The following is a 23,302-nucleotide window of genomic DNA, read 5'->3' on the forward strand; positions in this document are numbered from 1 at the left end:
TCTCAGCCCTGCATTTGCCTCAGGCAGGACTCATCAGATAAGGGAACTACCCCAGAAAATTCATCAGCACAGGAAGCAGCAAGATGCTCAGGCCAGCTGAAGCACACCATGATTTCCCAAGTCAATCCAGCAGCCCTCCAGACACAAACTGGGCAGAGGACATGGCAGAGGCACAAAGCTCCTTGACTGTATCCTCATTCCTCTCCTTTCCCCACTATTTGGGGAGTTTAAGCCTATTTTTCACTGCTTATCCTCCTACTTAAAAAAAAACCCAAAAACAACAAACCCAACAAATCAGACAATTGTAGGTTTTTTTGCTCAGCACTTGAGGGTTAGTTGTCAAATGACAAAGATACCTCTGTGGCTCCTGCCCAGAGAACCACCATGAGAGAAGATGTGCCTGCTGCAAAAAAAGGAGAGAATTAAAACTTACCCCTGAAGTTCTAAAGACAACTCAAAGACCCCCAATATATTAAACCAAACCAAGAAAAAACAAGTCCAAAAACATGAAGACTGATCACCAGGAGGATGTTGCTATGAAATTCATCTCATTACCCATTTATTAGGATGCATCAATTGCTCTTTAAAACTGCTGCTATCATACAGGGTATCATCACCACGTCAGGGCTGCTGCAGGACGCTACAGAGAAAGAGCATTTGGGACTTCAAGGAGGTGGTCGTAGAGGTCTCTTCTCAAAGAAGCAAACTCTTGAAGAAGGGGAAAAAATAAAGTGTTCCTAGAGTGAGAATCTTAAAGAACAACTTGAGAGAGGAGAGATAATTGCACAGGTTTGGCATCCTGCTTGGACCACGCTGGACGAAAGAGGTTTAAAAACTCTCCTGCGATGCACTCGCCTAAGGTTCGGATTGCATTAAGGCTTCCATAGTCTTCCCAGTCTGCCTGCTTCAAAACACTCAGCCACCCTGGCTGTAGGGGGTGGATGTTTGCACAGGACAGTCAGATCTGAGTTTCTCTCTTGATTTTGCCCTTTATTAAGTTTTATTTTTAACATGGGGAGGGAGGAGGGAAGAACAAGTCAAAGGGGGATGGGAAGAAGGGGGAAGAAAAAAAAAAAAACAAACAACAAACCAAAAACAAAAGGAAGCAAGGTGGTGCTGACTTGTTTCTCTGAAGTACAAAGTAAACACTGACCTTTCAGAAACTAGGTGAATAAATTAATTCTTGGTTAGGACACGAAAGCACTTCATGAAAAGCTTTGATTCTGCAATGTTGATTCTCCTGCTACGCTTCCGCTCCCGCCAGCCTGCACCCCCCCGGGGCATGGCCCCAGCACCTGCAGGGTGTTTGCTCACTGGAGACACTGCAGCTTTTAAGGTCGTTTTACATTCCCTGGCATTTTAAGTTACACTACAATATGCAAAAAAACAAAAACAAAAACAAAAACAAAAACAAAAACCCAAAAAGAGTCTTTAAAGAGCCTGCATTTGTCAACACTGTCCTTGGGAGAAGGTGGAAATGAGGTTCAGCACTCTGCTTACCAAGAAAAGAACCAAACTAAGACACGTTTCTGGAGTAAAGAACAAGACACTGCTTCATTAGGACTATCCCCACATCTACTGGCTTCCTTACAGCAAACCACAAGTCTTTCTTCCATGATATTTTTTTTTTCCTTTTTTGCCTCTTTTTCTTCCCAGCAAAAGGAGAGTCCAAAGGAAAAAAAAAAAAAAAGGCAAAAAAAAAAAAAGCATTTCCTCCTCAGAGAAGTGTAAGAGCCAACTGGTCAAGACTGGGTAGCAGCTGAATGTTGTGCACTGCCATTAACTCTTGTGTCCAGCTCAAAGTCTGAGTGGTGCACTGGTGGTGGCAGTGGAGGATAACGACAGTGCTGGCTCAGTGATGTGAAGGAAGGGGAGAACACAACAGTACCAGTCACACACTCAAGCTCAGGTAGTGGCTTTTTAGGTGTTAAAATTCATCACTTTCCACTGCGTGGAGCTGTGTGTCGTCTGCATCCGTCATGCTGCTCTCCTGGGACTCGTCTGTGCCCACTTGAAAGGGAAAGAAACACAAAGGAGTCAAACACTACAAAGGTTCCCCCCACCTCCCCCTCCAGAATCGACTCCAGCAACTGGCTTTGGCTTCCTTTCTGAACATTCAAGGTTTAGAAGTATCTGAGGGCTGGGGGTCAGGAGGGAGGGGACAGGGACAGGCTCTGCTCAGGTGCACCTGAGGCAGTGGATATAAACTCCAGCACAGGAGGTTCCACCTCAACATGAGGAGGAACTTCTTCACTGTGATGGTGACAGAGCACTGGAACAGGCTCCCCATAGAGAGATTGTGGAGTCTCCTTCTCTGGAGACTTTCAAGTCCTATCTGGATGTGTTCCTGTGACACCTGTGCTGGATTCTGTGGTTCTGCTCTGGCAGGGGGTTGGACTCAATGACTTCCAGAGGTCCCTTCCAACCCCTAACATCCTGTGATCCTGTAAAGCCACATGGATTTCTCCTTCTCATACTCTGAGCCCTGCTAGCTTAGCAAAACCTAAATGAATTAATTCAGGAAGGAATTCACACAAAGCACATTCAACAAACACTGCTGCAGACATCTGCTAAGCATCTGACATCTCCAACACCTACTGCAGTTAGGGATTGATGGGCAGAGTTCCAAAACTGCCAATGGAACAATTTAACCATCCCACTCCTTCAAAACACACCAACTGCTTGAAATGCTCCCACCAGTTACCCACTGTATTGTGACCACTTGATTTGCCTCCTCCCTGGAGGTAATCAAGGCCAGGGCAGACAGGGCCTTGAGCAACTTGGTCCAGTGCAAAGTGCTCCCACATTCCAGTGGCCTTCCAGTCCCTAAAGGGGGCTACAGGACAACTGGGGAGGGACTATTAGGAAGGGTTTGTAGTGATAGGACAAGGAGCAATGGCTTAAAACTAGAGCAGGGGAGATACAGATTGGACATTAGGAAGAAGTTCTTTACACTGAGGGAGATGAGACACTGGAACAGGGTGCTCAGAGAAGCTCAGGCCTCAGCCCTGGAAGTGTTTAAGACCAGGCTGGATGAGGCTTGGAGCAACCTGGTCTAGTGGGAGGTGTCCCTGTCCATGGCAGAGAGGTTGGAACTGGATGATGTTTAAGGTCCCTTCCAACCCAAACCATTCTGTGATCCAATGAAAGGGAATTGCTCAGAGCCTGACACTGGCTTCTTTGGTTTACATTTACTGGGCAGAGTCAGGTGTTGGTTCTTTCCATTTTAGGTTGGGTTTATTTGGTTGGTTCTGGAGGGGCAGGTTTGATTATGGGTGGGTTTTGGGGGGAACAGGTTTAATTTTGGGGGGTTTGAAGTGTGGGGTTAGGTTTGGTTTTTGTTTGGGTTTTGTTTTTTTTTTTTTTTTTTTTTTTTAATTCCTTAGGTGTTGCTCAGCACTTCCAGTGCTCTGTCTCCATCTTCTGGTCAGAAGCCTGCTCAGCCCCCAGGGTTCTAAAAGTTGGCTCAACTACAGTGGCAGGGAAAGAAAAATTTCTTGATAGTTGAGGAAGTACAGGATCAATTAGTAGTATTAAAAGCACCCTGCACACAGGACCAACAAAAACCACCACGACCTACAGCAAGAAAAGTGCCAAGTGGCAAGATTTAGAGTTGCAGAACACAGCCTGCAGCTGTTCATAAGAATCCCAAACCTGCTGGAGTTTTCCCTTTGGAGGAAGAGAATTGAGTTGTTTATTAGTATTTATTTCCTAGCACTACTCCAGTCTGCATCACAGGTCAGGAGTTCTGACTATCCACATTTCATGGAATTCCAGCTCATTATAGGAAGAGGAGAAGCCTGTGCCATTCCTCTGTGGGATCCTACAGGAAGGCTGCAGAAGCATTTTTCCTAAAGGTGTCTGGAGACAGGACAAGGGGGGGGAATGGTTTGAAGCTGAGGCAGAGCAGGGTTAGACTGGAGCTGAAGAAGAAGTTCTTCAGTATGAGGATGGTGAGACTCTGGAATAGGTTGCCCAGGGAGGTTGTGGATACCCTTGCCTTGGGGGTGTCCAAGGCCAGGTTGGATGAGGCCTTGAGCAACGTGGGCTGCCCATGGCAGGTAGGTTGGAGTAGATGACCTCTGAGGTCCCTCTCAACCTAAGCCATTCTGTGACTCTGTTTGTGGATCATTCTGAAGTAGCTGAATGGGAGTTCTTTATTTTCTCTTGATTCAAATGAAACTGCTTCCATGACTTCCATCAACAGCTGCCTTTACACTTAGCAGACTAAGATATTTTTACCCAATATCCAGTAGGTTGAATCTCTGACAAAGCCCCAGCAGACAATTTCAGCTGTCATTCTGTTACCTTGAAAGGATTTGGGGTTTCTGAGAGGGAAGATTTGCAGCTGTGGGAACACTTGGCCCTCCTAGGACACTATTAGCCAACTGTGAGTTGAACTTAAAGAGTAGTGATTATAGAGTCACAGACTGCTTTGGGTTGGAAGGGACCTCCAAAGGTCACCCAGTCCAACCCCACTGCAGTCAGCAGGGACATCCTCCACTAGATCAGGTTGCTCAGAGCCCTGTCAAGCCTGACCATGAATATCTCTAGGGATGGGGCCTCAACCACCTCCCTGGGCAACCTGTAGCAGTGTTCCAGCACCCTCATGGTACAAAACATCCAATCTGAATCTATTCTTCTCTAAAGTTAAACCATTGCCCCTCATCCTGTCACTGCAGGTCTCTGTAAACCATCCCCTGCAGCCTCCTTGTAGCCCCCTTCAGGTATCAGAAGGCTGCTCCTTCCTGTAGGCCCCCTTCAGGTACTGGTAGGCTGCTCTCAGGTCTCCCTGGAGCCTCCCCTCCAGGCTGATCCACCCCAGTTCCCTCAGCCTGTCCTCACTGCAGAGCTGCTCTCTGCAGCCCTTAGATCATTATCTCCATTCTACTCCATCTACAGAAGTGTCCCAATCCTTGCTCTCATGCTCACTGTAGGAAGCATGAAAGAGTTCTGAAGGAAGAGCCTCTGGAGTTCTTTTGCCAGGCAGCAAGGCTGAGCAGCAGGTTTTGCTCATTAAACCTGGGATTCTTCCTGCCACCACCTGAGTGGAAATTCCTGGGGTGACAAAGGGTTGGAAATACAAACCTGATTCATAGGGATAACATTCACTGATTTGCTCTTCTTGAGTGATTGGTTCCTCATCATCTGGAAGGTAACGTTTATCAATGGCCTCTTTAATCTGGTTATTGGCTCCTTTGGGATCTAAGTCCATTGCCCAAGAGAAATTCATTAGGGCCAAATGTGTTTGACCCAGTTTTTTATAGACCTAAAAACAAAAGCATAAAAAGGGCTCCATTTATAGGAGGTTTGGACAGCAAACAGCCCAAGATCTACCACAAGAATCCCATGGGAAACAGCAAATGTGGAGGAAGAGCAAGCAAGAGATTCCAACAAAAATAAAGCTAAATTAGCAGCTGACAGCTTCAAAACCATCAGGAGGTGGATATTGAGAGATCAATTGAAGCTGTAAATCCATCAGTGCACATGTTTTGGTTTGGCTCTATTTAAAGCTTCAGGAATTTTTAGGATACTGCTTCAAAGAGAAGCATTTTGGTGACAGGCAAAAAGTTTCTCATCAGGCAAACATTTCTGCAATGAGGGAAGCCAAAGAGCTGGTGATCAGAGCCAGGTTTTACCTACCTTTCCTATTAAAAAGTAAACAAGAGACTCTTTGGGAACAATCTGTTTCAGTTCTTCAAGTTCTTGTAAAGCAGACTGAAAAGGAGGAAGAGTTTAGTGAGTACAAACCAGCAGCCTGCAACCAGTCACCCCAGCACCAACTGTGACTTAGCACCAAGAGTTCAAACTAGCAGAGCAGCTGAAATTCCTTTTACATTCATTTCTCATCTGAAGACTGCAGGATTTTAGGGTGGCAGAACTGTTTTGGCTGGAACAGACCTTAAAGATCATCCAGTCCAACCATTCTCTGACTCTGCCAAGGCTGCTGCTAAACCATGGCCCTCAGCAGCACATCTCTGCAATTGTCAAATGCCTCCAAGGATGGGGATTCAACCTCCTCCCTGGGCAGCCTGTTCCAGTGTTTGAGAACCCTTCCAGTGAAGAAGTTTCTTCCAATGTCCAACCTAAACCTCCCATGGTGCAACTTGAGGCCATTTCCTCTTGTCCTACCACTTGTTTCTTAGGAGAAGAGACCAACCCCCACCTGGCTCCAACCTCCTTTCAGGGAGTTGTAGAGAGCCAAAAGGTCTCCCCTCAGCCTCCTTTTCTCTTGGCTGACCAATCCCAGTTCCTTCAGCTGCTCCTTCCCAGCCCTGTTCTCCAGACCCTTCCCCAGCTTTGCTGCCCTTCTCTGGACCTGCTCCAGCTCCTCAATGTCATTCTTGGAGCGAGGGCCCCAAAATAAACCAAAACAGTGCTCAAGGTGTGGCCTCACCAGTGCTGACTAGAGGAGGACAACCACTGCCCTGCTCCTGCTGGCCATCGGATCCTGGTGGCTGATCCAAGCCAGGATGCTGGTGGCCTTGGCCAGCTGGGCACACCCTGGCTCATATTCAGTGAGCTGGCAATCAAGAGTCCCATCAGCAGCCCAATTATTACAGAAACAGAGTGAGTTTGATAGAAATAAACCTTCAGTGGCTTGAGTCAAGTGTCCCTGTTGCCCTCAGCAAGGCACAATGGGGTAGAGGCCAAGATGCTGCTGGCACATTTACTATGAGCACCTCCTTTGGTGCACTGAGCTTCTGAAGAAGTCATAATCTTGATGTGTTTTGTGCTGGATGTAGCTCCCACCCTGGGCTTTTGAAAGGTTCTGGCTTTAGATCTGTATCTGTGGACTTTCACAAATGCTGACTTGTTTATATCAGGCAGCTGAAGTCCAAACTATTTAGTGAAGCTTCTTTTTCACTTTGGAGCTAATTGTTGACACTGGGATAATTTATTCTGCCGTGGCAGTAAGCTGGCCTCATTAAGAAATCCTACCTACAAATATTTAGTCTGCAGTTAGAAATAAACATTGGGTTTAGTCCTAAAAAAAAAAAAAAAAAAGTTCCATTCAACCCTCTGAAACTTGATTCATGTGAAGACAATTTCAAGTTACTGCTTGCTACATAAATGGAAGTGGAACCCAACATTTATTTACCTAACACTGGCCAAATTTATCACACACTCAACATTTTCTTAACACTGCTGCTAAAAGCCTAAACATTTCAGTAAGTTTTATGTAGTTTATGTGAAGAGCAGAACTCCAGACTTCAATTTCAGCAGCAAAAGCAGTCCAAAGGTTTTATTTCTTAAACCCATGGTCAAGATGTTCCTTCCTTAGCATAGGGGCAATAAGACAGTGGACTATTAATATTTTTCCCTCCTGTATTTATCCTCTGCTTTTAAATTTTAAAACTAATCTATAAACAGGCACTTCATGAAGTCTTTGATCTTAACAGAGTTGATATTTAATTGCTTCAGTTAGAACTTGCATTTTGAAAAGTTCAAAGTCAACTTTTCCCTTTACATGTGCACACAAACATTTCTCTCCTGCAAGAGTGGTCAGCAATTGGAACAGGCTGCCCAGGGAGGTAGTGGACTCTCCATCCCTGAAGGGGTTTGAGGAATATGTGGACATGGTTTAGTGGCCAGGGTGATCTTAGGTTATTGGTTGGACTCAGTGACCTTGGAGGTCTTTCCAACCAAAACAATTCTATGACTCTATGATCTCTGAAACAAAGTCTTGGTCCTCCATGGCCAAAAAAAAAACACCTCCAAACCAAACGGGCCAGAGGGCAACAGTCACTGGAAAGAGACTGTGGCAGATCTTCACTCATTCTAAACAGGGCACAGGTCAGCAGGGGATCAGACCAAATTTGCTTAGCTGCTGCTTCTTCACTTCCTAACACAGCCTTTGAAGGAGCTGGTTCCTGTTGCTGCTGGTGGGGATGGGGCAGTTCAATGAACCCTTTTTTAGTATCAATTCTTATTTCCCCCTTCTTTCTTTTTCCAGGATCAGGCCAACATAATGACAATTTTCAAGCACTACCTGTTGGCCCCAGATTTTAGAACAACCACAAACTCTGACATAGTTCCTTTGATAGAGCTGACACTTGTCTAAACAAATGCTTCATGTTAGCCTCTACAAGAGGAGAGTGTGGCCAGCAAGTCAAGGGAGGTTCTTCTCCCCCTCCACTCTGCTCTGGTGAGGCCACTTCTGGAGTACTGTGTCCAGTTCTGGGCTCCCTGGTTCAAAAAGGGGAGGGACTTGATGGAAAGACTAGAGAAGGGCTACAAAGATGATGAGGGGACTGAACATCTCTCTTGTGAGTAAAGACTGAGAGAATTGTGGCTTTTTAGTCTGGAAGAGACAAGACTGAGAGGGATCTCACCAATCCTTATAAGGGTGGGTGACAGGAGGATGGGGCCAGGCTTTTGTCAGTGGTGCCCAGGGACCATGGGGTAACAGGCGCACACTTGAACACAAGAAGTTCCATCTAAACATGAGGAGGAACTTCTTTAATCTGAGGGTAACAGAACAGGCTGCCCAGAAAGGTGGTGGAGTCTCCATCTCTGGAGACACTCAAAAGCTGCCTGGCTGTGTTCCTGCCCTAGGAGATCCTGCCTTGGCAAGGCAGTTGGACTTGATCTCCAGAGGTCTCTTGCAACCCCTGCCATTCTGTGGAGACTGGCCAATGGCCCAGGCTGTTCCCCAAGCCCTGGTGCTACCCCATGCTCATCTCTAAACCCTTAGCTTCATGCACCAAGCCTTACCTTATACTTCTCATTTGCAAACAATACAGAAGCTCTATGGAATTTGCATAGTGGGTTCTTGGGGTCGATGTTGATGGCTTTGTTTAAAGTATCCAAAGCCTTCTCAGATTTTTTCAGTGCATGCTGGACCTGTTAGAGAAAGAGAAGAGCTTGAAAAGGGAGAACAACAACTCACCTGCCACGCCAGGACAAATCCATTTGACTACACTTACTTACAAGCTGTTATTTTTAGAAGATTTGTCCAATTCCAGCCCAAGTCTCACCAAGATTCCTTACAGGAAGACAGCTTCACCTCACCCCATCTCCACCTCAAAATGTTCTCCCCCACCCCACAGCTGGCAGAAATCACTGAACCTTTGACCAGGAGTGAACTCAATGCCTTTCTCTGTCAGTAAGTGAGAGGCAGCCACTATCCCTGCAGAATCTGACACAGCTTTGCTGCCACTGAAGGCAAATGAATGCCAGCAGGCAGGCACCCAGCACACTTCACAGCCTTCAGTCACCACCATGGATATCTGAAGTGATTCCCAGCTGTAAGCTCTGCATCTGCTGCAGTGAGGCCACAGATTTCCAAGGACTGCAGTAGCTGCTGGATCCATGAGCACTGTAAATTTAGCTGCAGGCAGGGTGGCTGAAGCAGCTGCCTGCCACTTCACTTGCCTTAAGGTGGCTTAAGTAGTAAACTGGCACAGCTACAAGTGACTGGAGTGGGGGAATGTGGGGATACAGCCAGGACCAAAGCACTGTGCTCTGAAAGGTGAGAAAGGTGCCTTAGAACTGGAAGTTCTGCTCCAAGTGCATGCAACAGCAGTTAAAACCTACCCACATTTTTATGCATCAAGTATAAAACATTCCCCTATAAACACTCTGCTCACATTAACATCTGCACACAGTCTTCCTTTGCAGACACTCCTCTCTTGGCTGACTCACAAATGACCTGAGTAATTTCATTACTGGCTAAAAGTAGTTTGGAGAGAGAGAGAAAAAAGGGCTTCTCTTCCAACACATGAATCCTGTGGCTCTTCACTGATCTGCCACTTAGATCCTCCAGCAGATACTCTGAACTCCTTGGGTTTCCTTGCTAAAACATTCAAAAGTGTTGGGTTTTTTGGTTGTTTTTTATTTTTTTTCTCTACTGCAAACAAAACACAGAAGCAGATTAAACCCACAAGGACAGAGTTAGGTGCAATCTACTTACTACTCCAATGTGACACAGTAAGACTGAGCTCTGAGGGTTGATATCAAGTGCTTTCTGGAAATGCATTTCTGCTAGGCTGAATTTTTCCTGCTTGTAATAAATCATTCCCAAGCCATACCTGCAAGCAGAAAAGACAATGCTGGTAAGGAAGGCTGCATGCTCAATCAGAAATCAGACTGATCTTTGTCAGGGAGTGACCTGGCAGAAGGAGACTTGCCAACACCATCCAGGGTGGGAAACAATTTGCTCTAGGGGACAAAAAAACCCCAACTGTGTCTAAAATTATCTTGGGTTTTTTGCTCAGTTAGGTAGCTTGAGGAATTGGTGCCATGAGAGAGGAAGAGAGGCTCAACAGCTACAAAGTAAAACACCAAAGTTCCTCAAGATTTACACCTCAGGTGACTTACACCAGATCTAAACTTGACAGCTTGCTTTATTTTCCACAGAGAAAGCTGTAAGAAGCTTCACTCTGTCTGGGGCCCCCCAACACAAAAGAGACATAGACCTGCTGGAGTGGGTCCAGAGGAGGCCACAAGGATGATCAGAGGACTGGAGAACCTCGGCTCTGAAGCCAGGCTGAAAGAATTGGAGCTGTTCAGCCTGGAGCAGAGAAGGCTCCAGGGAGACCTTGTAGCTACATTTCAATATCTGAAGGGGACCTACAGGAATGCTGGGAAGGGACTGTTCAGAAGGGCTTGGAGTGATAGGATGAGAGGAATGGTTTGAAACTGGAACAGGGGAGCTTTAGTGGTGGTGAAATACTGGAACAGGTTGCCCAGGGCTGTGGTTAAGGCCCCAGCCCTGGAGACATTCAAGATCAGACTCAGTGTGGTCCTGAGCAGTCTGATCTAATTGGAGATGTCCCTGCTGACTGCAGGGGGGTTGGACAAGATGACCTTTGAGGGTCCCTTTCAACCCAATGCAAACTGTGGCTGCATCCTAAGCTATAAAGGGGCAGATCACATCTCTCCAACTGCTACTGAAGAACAATCATGGATGCAGGAGGAGTGCTGCAGAGCAGAACAGAACAGCTGGAGGAATACAGCCAAGATGATGTGCAGAAACTAAAAAAAGCTCCATTTTTCCCCTCTTTGTGGCAATAACTTTAACAAACAGAAGAGGCCCACATCACCTGCAGAGCTTTGCTCTCCTCTTAGAAGAGTGGCAGGGAAATAAGAGCAGTGGTGGCATGCAGCTGTTTTTCCCTAAGCAGTTCTGGATCACAAGCAAGAGGAGAGGGCTGAAGCAAAACTTACCATGCATTATAGTGTCTGGGGTTGACTCTGATTGCATTTCTAAAACAAGCTAATGCTTTGTCTAGTTCTTCTGTCAACACAAACTCATGCCCCAGCAGGGTGTAGGCATAAGCATAGTTGGGATCAACCTGAATGGCTCTCTGGAAGAACTTGATGGCAATGTCATGCTCTCGCTGCAAGCTGAAACAGTTCCCTGCAGCACACCAGGCCTGGCAACCAAAACCAACATTCCACAATTAGCAAACCTTCCACAACTGCCCACCTCAAACTCAGTCACTCAGCTTTTTCCATCCTAGTTACAGAATTATTTACCACTTCCTCCTAGATTAAATGAAAATCACAGCAATATTACCCACCCCCACCCCTACCCCCAAGTTAGTTAAGTCTCATTCCCAAGAGGCAGCTAGGCCTAAACAGACTATAGTTAAAGAAGCTGAAATAAAGAAATGGAGACTTTAAGGACACCAAACAAGTCTGTGCCAATTAGATACTGTGATGACTAATGCTGAAAGCTTTTGAAGCTGTTGAGCAGGCTAGAAATAAAACATCCTAGACACTGAAGAATAATGAAGGAGGAGACAGCACATTCTCTCTTCAGCTCCAACTGACAAATCTGCTATTCTGCAGAGCAACAATTTTAGCAGCAGCCTGCTCTTCCCCTCCTGCTCAGCAACCAGCACAGAGAATATAAAACATCACAGCCCAGGGTCCCTTGCCTTCCCAACCCATTAGCATCACTGCCAAATGGAGTAGCTGTAATCTGCTCCTCACAGAGTCTGCATCTCCTCTCCAGACTACCTTAAAACTACCAACTGCCTCACTGGCTTTGATTTTCCCCACTGCTAGACAAGCTAACAAGACAGCATGAGCAGGATTCTCTCCTCAGACAACTTCCCAACATAACCTACAGTTTCCTCAGCTCTTCAGATCTCACTATGAACACCCAGCTATCACTTTGTGGCATTTTGTATATCATGGCTTGATACCCCCACACGCTCTGCAGCTGAATGGACTTTGGCATACAAAATGTGCAACATTAAGTCTCAAATTAAATTCTAGAGCAAATATCTTTGAAGTGCCAGCAAATTAACTGCAGCAATTAAGAGGTGGTTCAGGAAAAGGATATTCCTTATCTTTCACACTGGCAGCAGCAGGAGTGACTGACTAAGCCATGATCTTCCTGGCTGAATGGTGCCAACACAAATTTAAATAACCATTAAGAGATAAAAGGTTTCCACCTGTTCCATGGAAGCTGATACTCTCATTCCAAGAAGCCATTTCAGGCATCATCAGTTCAACAATATCCTGCCACCTCCCTCTCTGTTTTGCCATGCAGTTCTCACAGGAGAATACACTTCAAGCAGAGCTCTGTTCTGAATCACTGACTTCACCACAGGCAGTTACCCTCTGCTCAGCCAAGGCCACAGCTTTTCATACCTCAGGTGAGTTTTTATCCATGTCTGTCAAATCCTTTGAAAGAACTGAAAGGGCAACATCTTTCTGCAGGTGCCACAGTGTAGTGGAGTAGATCTCCATGCCCTCCACTCTGTAGTTTTCAATCCTCCTTACTTCTGAAAATATCCTCTCGGCCTAAGAGCAGAAAATAAACTTCAAACAAAATTCCACCCTCCAAAGTGGAGCACACAGGTAGAGGTTAGAAGCCTCCTCATGTCCAGACTGAGCATCCCCCTCTGCTTTGTCAGGGTGTTAGGTAGAGATACAAGTCCTATAATTTCCTCTTCAAGTGAGGGCAGGGATCATGCCCCAATGCCAGCAGAAACACAGCCAGCCCTCCCAGTGCTGACTGATTAGGTCATGGGTACCTACTCCCTAGAGATGTTCAAGGCCAGGCTGGATGAGGCCTTGAGCAACCTGATCTAGCAAGAGGTGTCCCTGCCCATGGCATTGGGGTTGGAATTGGATGATCTTAAAGGTTCCTCCCAAGCCAAACCATTCTGTGATTTAATTTACAACACTGCAGCACAATTCCATCAGCACAGCTGTGGCTGAAGATGAGAAAAGGCAAGGAGAAGATCCCATGGTTGGAAGAAGAGGGAAATAATGTTCAAGGAACTCTAAAGTAACTCAACCTCTCCAGGAAAGCTCCATGACTGATGTGTATTCAAGAGCTAAATCTACTCCAGGTATAACTTTGATGTTTCTACAATTACCTCAGCTGTTAAACTCCCATAACCTTTGCAGGAAGCGTGCAGGTTTTGAGCACAACCAAAGAGAGATGAAGAACCAACCCAGGCAGTTCCTACCTGCATGTACTCTGCCAGTTCAAAGTAGGCTCTCCCAATTTGGCACAGCACCCAGCCAGTGTTGTAGTGATGGGATGGCAAATGGCTTAAGATGTTTATAGCTTCCTTGCAGTTGTATGAACAGAGGGCTAAATAACCTTTGCCCATGTCACGGAGGAGGCTCATCAAACCTTCTAGGAGAAAAAATACAATAAATACAAGGGGAAAAAACCCAAACCAAACAAAACCATCCCCACACTTGAGATTTATTTACATGAAACTAATCATCCCAGAAGCTCTTCATCATGGCAGGCTCTGCTCCTGGAAAACCCTTCCTGGAGTTCCCAAACACAAACTTGATTTAGCCATAATATTCCAGCCATCAACCTTTGCAACACCAGCCAGAGAGTAAAGGCTTCGTTCTGTGATTCATAAGCCAGCAACAGAACACTCAGGAACACTCCTGAAGTTCAGGGCAAGTGGAGTTTTGCATTTCCAGCAGCAGCTATTCAAAGTTTTTGTTAGGTCTGAATGCAGTTTCCATGTCTAGTATCCATGGATACACCTTCTTGCTGCCTGGAAACATTATGGAGCCAGAAGAGGCATTCAGCAGTTTGTCTAGGATTCTCTGACAGCCTGAACAAAGGCTTGTTTGGAAACAACTGGGAAATAGGAAGGCTGAACAGACTACAGCAACCCAGCTTGGAGGGAAGAGAACTGGGTTACTCAGAGCTCTCTTGATTCAGTTTCTAAGGATCTTGCCTGAAAATATTTTCATCATTAATAAGGATCAGAGGCTGGATGATTTATCTGCTTATGGCTAACCATTTTTTACTAACTCTTCACATGTTCTTTGCCAGATACTGAATTCAATACCTTTATAGTTATCCCAAGATGACAGCTGCAGGCTAACTGCAGCAAGAAAAAACACTGGAGCAAAACTTCTCTCTCATTTAACCTTCAAATACAGCTTTATGAAGTATAACTCATCTACAAGTCCACAAGTGTTCAAACAGACCTGCTGCTGCTTTCTGTAGTGTGAAAGCTTGGATCTGTGGTGTAACAGTGGAAATTTTCCCTTCTGAAATGATGGAAGAGTCCAGTTTGGTGATCTCCAAACTGTCATTTAAGTTTGGTTGGGTTATTCCTCCCTTATTTGTTTTACTTTTTGTTTTTCTGTTTGGAATCTTCGGTGGAAACTTCATTTTTAATTTCTTGCTATTTTCCTGCAAGTAAGGAGATGAAGAGTTATAGAAGATGTACAGATGAAGAGCATAGAAGTCTTATTAAATTCAGCTGCTGGAAGCAAATTATTCAGAACTGCATCCATGCCTCTCTGCAGCCTCAACAACAATCCCCAGCCATTAGATTTTTTAACCTTAAGCACACAGACTCTCAGTAACTTCACTGAGTAGGTTTAGCAGCTCGTTATTGAGCAGAAAACCATCACACCTCTAACTCCACTCCACACTCAGGTGTTCCCAAAGCGTGGTGGGCCACAGGTTTTGCAAGAGCCCTGAAGTTTGTTACCTTTGTTGTAGAGCTATCACTAGTAAACAGACGGGAGCTTCTTCGAGGCAGTGCGTTTGGTGGAGCAGCAATCGTTGGGCTCAATACCTGAGGTGTTGTACTGAACACAAACAAAAAAGGCACACTGAAAACTAAGCTTTTCACTCAATTCTCAACAAAACCAGCTTTTGCCTTTGTTTTAAACAAAACTCTTTAAGTACTACAGCACAGACTCCCATTTCAAGGGATGAAGAAATAAATCTGCCTGCTGCATGTTAAGAACCTGGGTAGGATTCCCTTCCAGATACTTTTTTTACTTACTGATGAAATGGGAAGAACAGAGAATTGTTGGAGTGAGTCCAGAGAAGGCCACATGGATGATTCCAAGGGCTGGAATACCTCTGTTATAAGGACAGGCTGAGGGAGCTGGGGGTGTTCAGCCTGGAGAAGAGAAGACTCCAGGGGGACCTTAGAGCTGCCTTCCAACACCTGAAGGGATCCTACAGGAAGGCTGCAGAGGGACTTTTCCTGAGGGTGTGTAGAACCAGGACAAGGGAGAATGGTTTGAAGCTGAGAGAGAGCAGGGTTAGAGTGGATCTTAGGAAGATGTTCTTCAGTATGAGATTGGTGAGACTCTGGAATGGGCAGCCTATGGAAGTTGTGGATACCTCCTCCCTGGGGATGTTCAAGGCCAGGTTGGATGAGACCTTGAGCAGCTGAGTCTAGTTGAGAGGTGTTCCTGCTCTGGCAGGGGGGTTGGACTTGATCTTCAAAGGTCCCTTCCAACCCCTCACATCCTGTGATCTCTGAGGTCCCTTCCAACCTAAACCAGTCTCTGATTTTAACCAAATAAACCAACTGCCACACATCAGCTTCCCTCTTACCCACTGAAGTTATTATACTTAGCAAAAAATACTCCTCTTCCTCATCCAAAGAGGAATTCTGCAGGAACATCCACACCAGCTGGGCAAATAAAGCATTTCAAGAAAGGAGATGCAAAAGGTAACACCAAGATGATGTGGGTTTTTTTTTTTCCTCCCCCTACCTTGTCTGTGGTCCAGAGCTCTGTGTTTGTGCAAAAATTGGAGTGACCTCCCGGCTGTTTCCACTCTGTGAGAAGACAGACTTGGTTCCAGCTTGGCTGATCCTGCTGACAGCCTGCATAAGACAAAGTTTCTACAGGTTTGTTATTATGTCACTAAGAAATCCCAATCTCTGCTCCATCAAACCATCAAAAGCATTTCCCTTCCTACCTATTAAAAATGCCAATAACCCCCACTTTACCAATTTTATGCACATCATTTGAAAGACAGAAAATCTCCATCTAGTGGCAAGGAACAAACATCAAGAGATGTTTGTGCAAGATATTATAAAGTTTGCTCCACAGAAAGCAGTGCACAGAAAAAAAAGCAAAACCCAACAAACACCACAGGAAGAAAAAGTTCCAGGGAGCCCCTGTGGTAGCATTTCAGGACTTAGAAGGATGGGGACAAACTTTTGAGCAGGACCTGTTGCCACAGGACAAGGAGTGATGGTTTGAATTAGAAGAGGGAGGTTCAGAGTGGAGAGAAGTAAGATGTTCTTCACTGAGGGTGGGGAGACCCTGGCCCAGGCTGCCCAGAGAGGTGATAGATGCCCCATTCTTGTAACCACTCCAGGTTGTTTGGGGCTCTGAGCAATATGCACCAGTTGCAATGCCCCTGCTGAGTGCAGGGGGGCTGGACTGGATCACCTTTAAGACCTAACAAGCCTGTGGTTCTGTAGTCCTGGGAAAAGGTTTTTTGAACTATCCTATTTCAAGCCCAGCCAGAAGTGATTCCCTGCAACACCTCCCTGAGGTGCCCACTGCACACCCGAGCCTGCTGCTCCCCTCTTTAGCACATCATGATTTAATTAGTGAAATACTGATTAATCACTGCATGAGCCTTTGGAGCAGACAGAGATAAACTCTTTCATCAGAAAGGGACCTGCATTATGCAGCACAAAGTCAGTGCACAAGACCTACAGCCAGGTTAACCCAGAGCAGGAAGTTGCTGTGTGCACACACTCACACCATTGTCCCTTTGATTTGCCACAGGTTGCAAACATGTAGTATGACTTAGCACCAAAACATTCTTATGTCTCTTTCACACACCTCCAGAGCTAAAATCTGATCTTTGTTGCCCACCCTGGCACAGCTGAGATGTGAGAACTTAGAGCTGTGGTAACTTGACTGTGAATCTGAGAGTCAAGGAACAAGGTCAGATGGAAATTCGTTGTCTGCTGTGTAGGCTTCCTGCAAAGGATTCAGAACAGGTCCTCCCCTCCCTGTACCCTCTCTCTTTCTGTGCACTCTAGGGACACTAACATTCAACCAGTGATGGCTCTTCAGAAGAGCTCATGGAATCATAGAATGTTAGGAGTTGGAAGGGACCTCTAGAGATCAAGACCAAGCACCCTGCCAGAGCAAGATCACCCAGGGCAGGTCACACAGGAACACATCCAGGTGGGTTTTGAAAGTCTCCAGGAAAGGAGACTCCACAACCTCTCTGAGCAGCCTGCTCCAGGTGCTCCAGCACTCTCACACCAAAGAATTTTCTCCTCATGTTGAGATGGAACCTCCTGGGTTCCAGCTTGTTCTTCATCTTATCACTGGGCACCACCACAAAGAGCCTGGCACCTTCATCCTGACACCCACCCCTCAGATATTTACAGACACTGATCAGATCCCCTCTCAGCCTTCTCCAGACTAAACAGCCCCAGGTCTCTCAGCCTTTCCTCTCACAGGAGAGATGCTCTTGAAGACCCCAGAAATCAAGTGGATGAATTACAGAAGCACAAGCAAATCCATTTATCCATTATCTGACTTTTAAAGTCCTGTCCTTCCCTTCCCTTCCCAGTTTCTTAGGTATCAGAGGACAGTTTAGGTGGCCAGCAAGGCTGCTTACCCACTCAGAAGCCTTTGGATTCATCCTAGTGTTTCATTCACTTACATAAGTGTTTCCTAGGAAACTGCCTCCCTTAACTCAGGCACATTCTAGCCACAGCTCCACTAAACCTCTTCTTTTGGTAACTTGAAGAACAGAAGTGGAACTGGCCAAGTGATTATTTGCATTGAACACAGCACCCAGCAGAATGCTAAGCTGTTAATTAAAATGTATTAAATGTGTTCAGGGAGAAGCACAGGCATGGATTAGTGAAGTTCACACCTTGGTGCTGATGTCACACCTAGCAAAAGCAATAAAAAACAAGCAGCAAATATGATTCCCCAAAGCTTTTCACCTATCTTGTAGAATACAGATGAGAGTCAAGGCAGATGAGAACTGCCCTGAAGAGTTGTTCTCCACTATTTCAATGTCAGACTCATGAAAATTTACCTCCCTACACATGCACAGCCCACCCCAGGCCAGTGTTTGCTGCTGTACCATGGAAAACTGCAGGATAGAATCATAGTATAGCTTGGAAGGGACCTTTAAAGGTGTGGTGGGTTGAGAACTGCCCCAACATTAAACTGCCAGAGCAGTTCAGTTGGAAGCAAATGATTTCTTTGCATTCTACCACTTTCTGTTCAAGGTCTGTGGAAAATTTTTAAAGGCATGGCCTAAAACTACCACAAAGGTCATCTAGGCAAACATCCCTGCAACCAGCAGGGACATCTGCAACTAGAGCAGCTTGCTCAGAGCCCCAGACAACCTGACCTGCAATGGCTCCAGGGATGAGACACCTCCCACCTCTCTGGGCAACCTGGGCCAGACTCTGACCACCCTCACTGTCAAACATTTCTCCCTTCTCTCCACTCTGAATCTCCCTCTTTTAAAGTTTCAAACCATCCCCCTGTGTCCTGTCACAACAGGCCCTGCTGAAAAGTCTGTCCCCAGCTTTCTGATCAGCCCCCAAAGTACTCCAAGGCTACCACCTGGAGCCTTCTCTTCTCCAGGCTGAACAATGCCAACTCTCTCAGCCTGGCCTCACAGCAGAGGGGCTCCATCCCTCCCATCATTGCTGTGACTCCATGGAAACTGGATCAGCCACACAAGGCATCCTTCTAGGAGATTCTTTTAGCACAATCCAGCCCAAACAGCACAAAGGCCAAAAGAAGCAAGCACAGGACTATGCCACAAAGTGCTGTATACAGAGTGTGGCAGTAAGGAGATGCCTAGAGACAGGACACCACAGCTGCTTGTGCAACCAGATTCCAGAGTTCCCAATCACAGGCTTCAGAAGAGCATCCAAAGGATAAAAAAAGGTAGCTGCTCACTGGCTTTTATTAACTATTGGGGTAATGAGAGAACACAAAATAGTTTTCAACAACTCCCAAATTTCACTTGCAGAATGACAGAGCAAGGCTGAGCACCACCTGATCACAAAGATGATCCAAGGTTTGGAGCACCTCTGCTATGAGGACAGGCTGAGGGAGCTGGGGGTGTTCAGCCTGGAGAAGAGAAGACTCCAGGGGGACCTTAGAGCTGCCTTCCAGTACCTGAAGGGATCCTGCAGGAAGGCTGCAGAGGGACTTTTCATGAGGGTGTCTAGAGACAGGACAAGGGGGAATGGTTTGAAGCTGAGAGAGAGCAGGGTTAGACTGGAGCTGAGGAAGAAGTTCTTCAGTAGGAGGGTGGTGAGAGTCTGGAACGGGCTGCCCAGGGAGGTTGTGGATGCCTCCTCCCTGGAGGTGTCCAAAGCCAGGCTGGATGAGGCCTTGAGCAGCTGAGTCTAGTTGAGAGGCAGAGTAGATGGAACAGATAGGAGGTTGGAGTAGATGATCTCTGAGGTGCCTTCCAGCCTAAGCCATTCTATGAAGTCCTACTTTGAGGAATTCAACACCATTATTTGCATTGATTTATTGTTGGTTTTTTTCCCCCCACTACAAAGAGCTGGCCACCTAAGACATTAGCATCCCTCACCAACTTGGAGACCCACTAAAAATACAGGGGGAAAATCCTCTAGTTTGTTTTGTTTTTAGAAAGGAACAAATAGTTCTTCAATTGTCACCAGCATTCCACCTCTCATTTATCACCATGGCAACTCTGGCAGTTTCTTACAGAGTGAAAAAGAATTTTTTATTTCCTTTCCACAAGGCTAGGCTGAGTGAAACAGCATCAACCTACCAGGCAGCCCTCCACATGCCACCAGCAGTGTTTCCATTCCTCTGAGCTGCAGACTAGAATTCAACAACTTCTTGCAAGAATGCAGCAGCTTCACCTCACTTGAGGATCTAGCATTCTTTGCTAACAACCCTGAAAAGAACATTCATCTAAAGCAACTTAAAGTGAGAGCTCTTAACTCTGGGCTGTCTTCAGGCTTCACTCTGCACACAAAGTTACCCATCTTTGGTTGTTTGGAATGTTCTCAGTGTTTATACAATCTCCTGAGGGGAGGTGGACAGAAGCTGTTGGAGTGAATCCAGAGGAGGGACACAAAAATGATCCAAGGGCTGGAGCACCTCTGCTATGAGGACAGGCTGAGGGAGCTGGGGGTGTTCAGCCTGGAGAAGAGAAGACTCCAAGAGGACCTTAGAGCTGCCTTCCAGTAGCTGAAGGGATCCTTCAGGAAGGCTGCAGAGGGACTTTTCCTGAGGGTGTCTAGAGACAGGACAAGAGGGAATGGTTTGAAGCTGAGGGAGAGCAGGGTTAGACTGGAGCTGAAGAAGAAGTTCTTCAGTACAAGGGTGGTGAGACTCTGGAACAGGCTTCCCAGGGAGGTTGTGGATGCCTTCTCCCTGGGGGTGTTCAAGGCCAGGCTGGATGAAGCCTTGAGTAACCTGGTCTAATTGAGAGGCATCCCTGCCCCATGGCAGGGGGGTTGGAGCAGATGATCTCTTGAGGTCCCTTCCAGTCTAAGCCATTCCGTGAAGATTCAGCAGCTTCCTCAGGCTGCCTCTAGCAACACCAGTTGGGCAGCCTGCACATGTCTGTGCATTTTGCCTGGGGAAAAAGGGGCTTGCTTTAATTAAAAATAAAAGACTGTTGCTTATTATGAAAGCTGAGAAAACAAAAATCTGTTTTGCTAGCCAAAGGAATTGACACAATAAGCTGAAAATATTTACAGACATCTTTACTTGCAATCTGGTGTATTTTTTCCTCTCTGCTTCATTTGCTTAGCTGAAAATATGATTTTAAAAATAAAATAAACTCTCCCCCCCCACAAACTATTGAGGCTTTAGAAACAGTTGTTTCAGTCTAACAGATTATTCTACAATTAGTTTCATTTTAACTAATGTTTCAGGGAAGTCTAAAAAAGGTGTCAGGAGAAAATTCTCCCTCTCTGTTAAGACCCCTCCTGGAGTATTGTGTCCAGCTCTGGAGCCCACAACACAAGAAGGACATGGAGCTGCTGGAGCAGGCCCAGAGGAGGCCACAAAGATGATCAGAGGGCTGGAGAATCTCCCCTGTGAAGACAGGCTGAGGGAGTTGGGGTTTAGCCTGGAGAAGGCTTCAGAGACACTTAGAGCAGCCTTTCAGTACCTGAAGAGGGCTACAAGAGACCTGGAGAAGGACTTTTTACAAAAGCATGGAGTGCCAGGACAAGGGTTGATGGCTTCAAACTGGAATAAGATGGATTTAGATTAGATATTAAGAAGAAATTCTTCACCATGAGGGTGGTGAGGCACCAGAACAGGTTGAGCAAAGAAGCTACAGAGCCTCCAAGCCTGGAAATGTTCAAATCCAGGTTGGATGAGGCCTTCAGCAACCTGGGTTAGTGGGAGGTGTCCTTGCCCATGGCAAGGGGATTGCAAGTAGATGATCATTAAGGTCCCTTTCAACCCAAACCATTCTGTGATTTTATGAAATACCTGAACCAGTTGCAGTCAGATTAAAACCACAACTGCCCCCTGCAACTCCAACCTCACTGGGCTATAATTAAGTTGGTGAACAATATTTTCTTCTGCTGCATTAAATAACTCTTAGTAAGTGCATTGGTATTTGGTTGTTGTTTTCCCTACACACACACACACTTCATAGACAAATTACACATAAATTTAATTCTCACTTAATTAACCCAAACCATTTCCACTGCTCAAGGAGGCTGTGTGCCATCAGTTCCACACTCAAAGCTGGTTTTCAGAACAGATTTTGTAAGCAGTGGATAAGTTGAGTTCAGCACAACTCCGCTCACAGGCAGATGTTTTTTGTCTCTGCATAATGGATTCCTCTCTCAAGTACACTGCAATGTCAAACTCAGAGAACAACAATCATTCCAGAATGCAAGATACCTTCTTTGAAGGTGCTCCTGTGGCTGGCACATCAATTACAGAAGAAGAGTTTGTGTAGTTTTGTAAATAGGATCCATCTCCAGGGCTTGGGGTATCTAGTGGCAAAATTCCAAAGCTGAGAACAAAAGGAAGAGGAAGGTCAGTGTCTGAATGTTGGACCACAAGAGCTGGCCTGATTCTGAGGTTAAAACAGACTCAGATTCATAGATCCATAGAATAGTTTAGGGTTGGAAAGGATCTTAAAGATGATCTAGTTCCAACCCCACTGCCATGGGCAGGTTGCTCAAGGCCTCATCCCTGAACACCTCCAGGGAGGAGACGTCCACAAGCTCCCTGAGCAACCTGTTGCAGTGTCTCACCACCCTCACTGGAAAGACTTTCTTCCTAATCTCCAGTCTAAATCTGCCCTTCCCCAAGCTTAAAGCCATTGCCCTTTGTCCTAGCATTACAGAACTACTTAGTTTTTTTTATGTGAACCCTCTACTATCTTAATATCCTTGTGGACCAAAAAAAAAAAAAAAAAAAAAGGCTTAATATAAAGGCTCAATATTCTTATTCCAGAAATAGAGAACTTAATTTCCCTGTACAACAACTAACAGACACAGACCATCCAAGGGTTAATGGCTTGTAACAGAATGCTGTTTCAATCAGATAGCCTTTAGGACCATCCAAGAGGAAGGATTTAGATGCTCTTCATGAGAGCTGTTCAAGGAAAGCTCTTGAGGTTTATATCCTTTAAAAACCTTCCAGAGTGAACATCACAAAAAGCAACATACTGCATCAAGGGTCTACAGAACAAGTCCTGTCAGGAGCAGCTGAGGGAAGTGGGGTTGTTCAGTCTGGAGGAGGCTGAAGGGAGACCTTCTGGCTCTTTACAACTCCCTGAAAGGAGGTTGGAGCCAAGTGGGGGTTGGTCTCTTCTCCAAAGAAACAAGTGACAAGACAAGAGGAAATGGCCTCAAATTGCACCAGAGGAGGTTTAGGTTGGCTATGAGGCACAATTTCTTCTCTAAAAGGTTTGTCATGGCCTGGAACAGGCTGCCCAGGGCACTGGTGGAGGCACATCCCTGAAGGGATTTAAAAGCTGTGTAGATACATGGCTGTTAAACCCTGTGGATGTGGTTTAGCAGTGGCCTTGGCCATGCTGGGTTCATGGTTGAACTTAATAATCTGCAAGGTCTTTTCC

The 23,302-nt window shown here is 45.9% G+C and overlaps 1 protein-coding gene across 4 annotated transcripts in view; it reads right to left on the reverse strand.

Moving 5' to 3' along the window:
- Positions 1–1,927: 1,927 nt before the first annotated feature.
- The window catches only part of CDC27 (cell division cycle 27), a 40,716-nt gene continuing 19,341 nt past the window's right edge, over positions 1,928–23,302 (reverse strand). The window contains exons 8-19 of one of the 4 annotated variants that reach the window (XM_054396464.1): positions 22,117–22,231; positions 15,970–16,082; positions 14,946–15,045; positions 14,434–14,641; positions 13,437–13,606; positions 12,610–12,762; positions 11,173–11,381; positions 9,917–10,034; positions 8,719–8,847; positions 5,644–5,718; positions 5,113–5,269; positions 1,928–2,010 (exon numbers count right to left, since the gene is read on the reverse strand). In XM_054396464.1, coding sequence (XP_054252439.1) covers positions 1,928–2,010; positions 5,113–5,269; positions 5,644–5,718; positions 8,719–8,847; positions 9,917–10,034; positions 11,173–11,381; positions 12,610–12,762; positions 13,437–13,606; positions 14,434–14,641; positions 14,946–15,045; positions 15,970–16,082; positions 22,117–22,231 — 1,630 coding nt within the window. Of the gene's footprint in view, positions 2,011–5,112; positions 5,270–5,643; positions 5,719–8,718; positions 8,848–9,916; positions 10,035–11,172; positions 11,382–12,609; positions 12,763–13,436; positions 13,610–14,433; positions 14,642–14,945; positions 15,046–15,969; positions 16,101–22,116; positions 22,232–23,302 lie in introns of all 4 variants that reach the window. The other 3 variants (XM_054396463.1, XM_054396462.1, XM_054396461.1) reach the window with 3 other exon arrangements.

Source organism: Indicator indicator, chromosome 37 (assembly GCF_027791375.1).
Source record: "Indicator indicator isolate 239-I01 chromosome 37, UM_Iind_1.1, whole genome shotgun sequence".
Lineage (NCBI taxonomy): Eukaryota > Metazoa > Chordata > Aves > Piciformes > Indicatoridae > Indicator > Indicator indicator.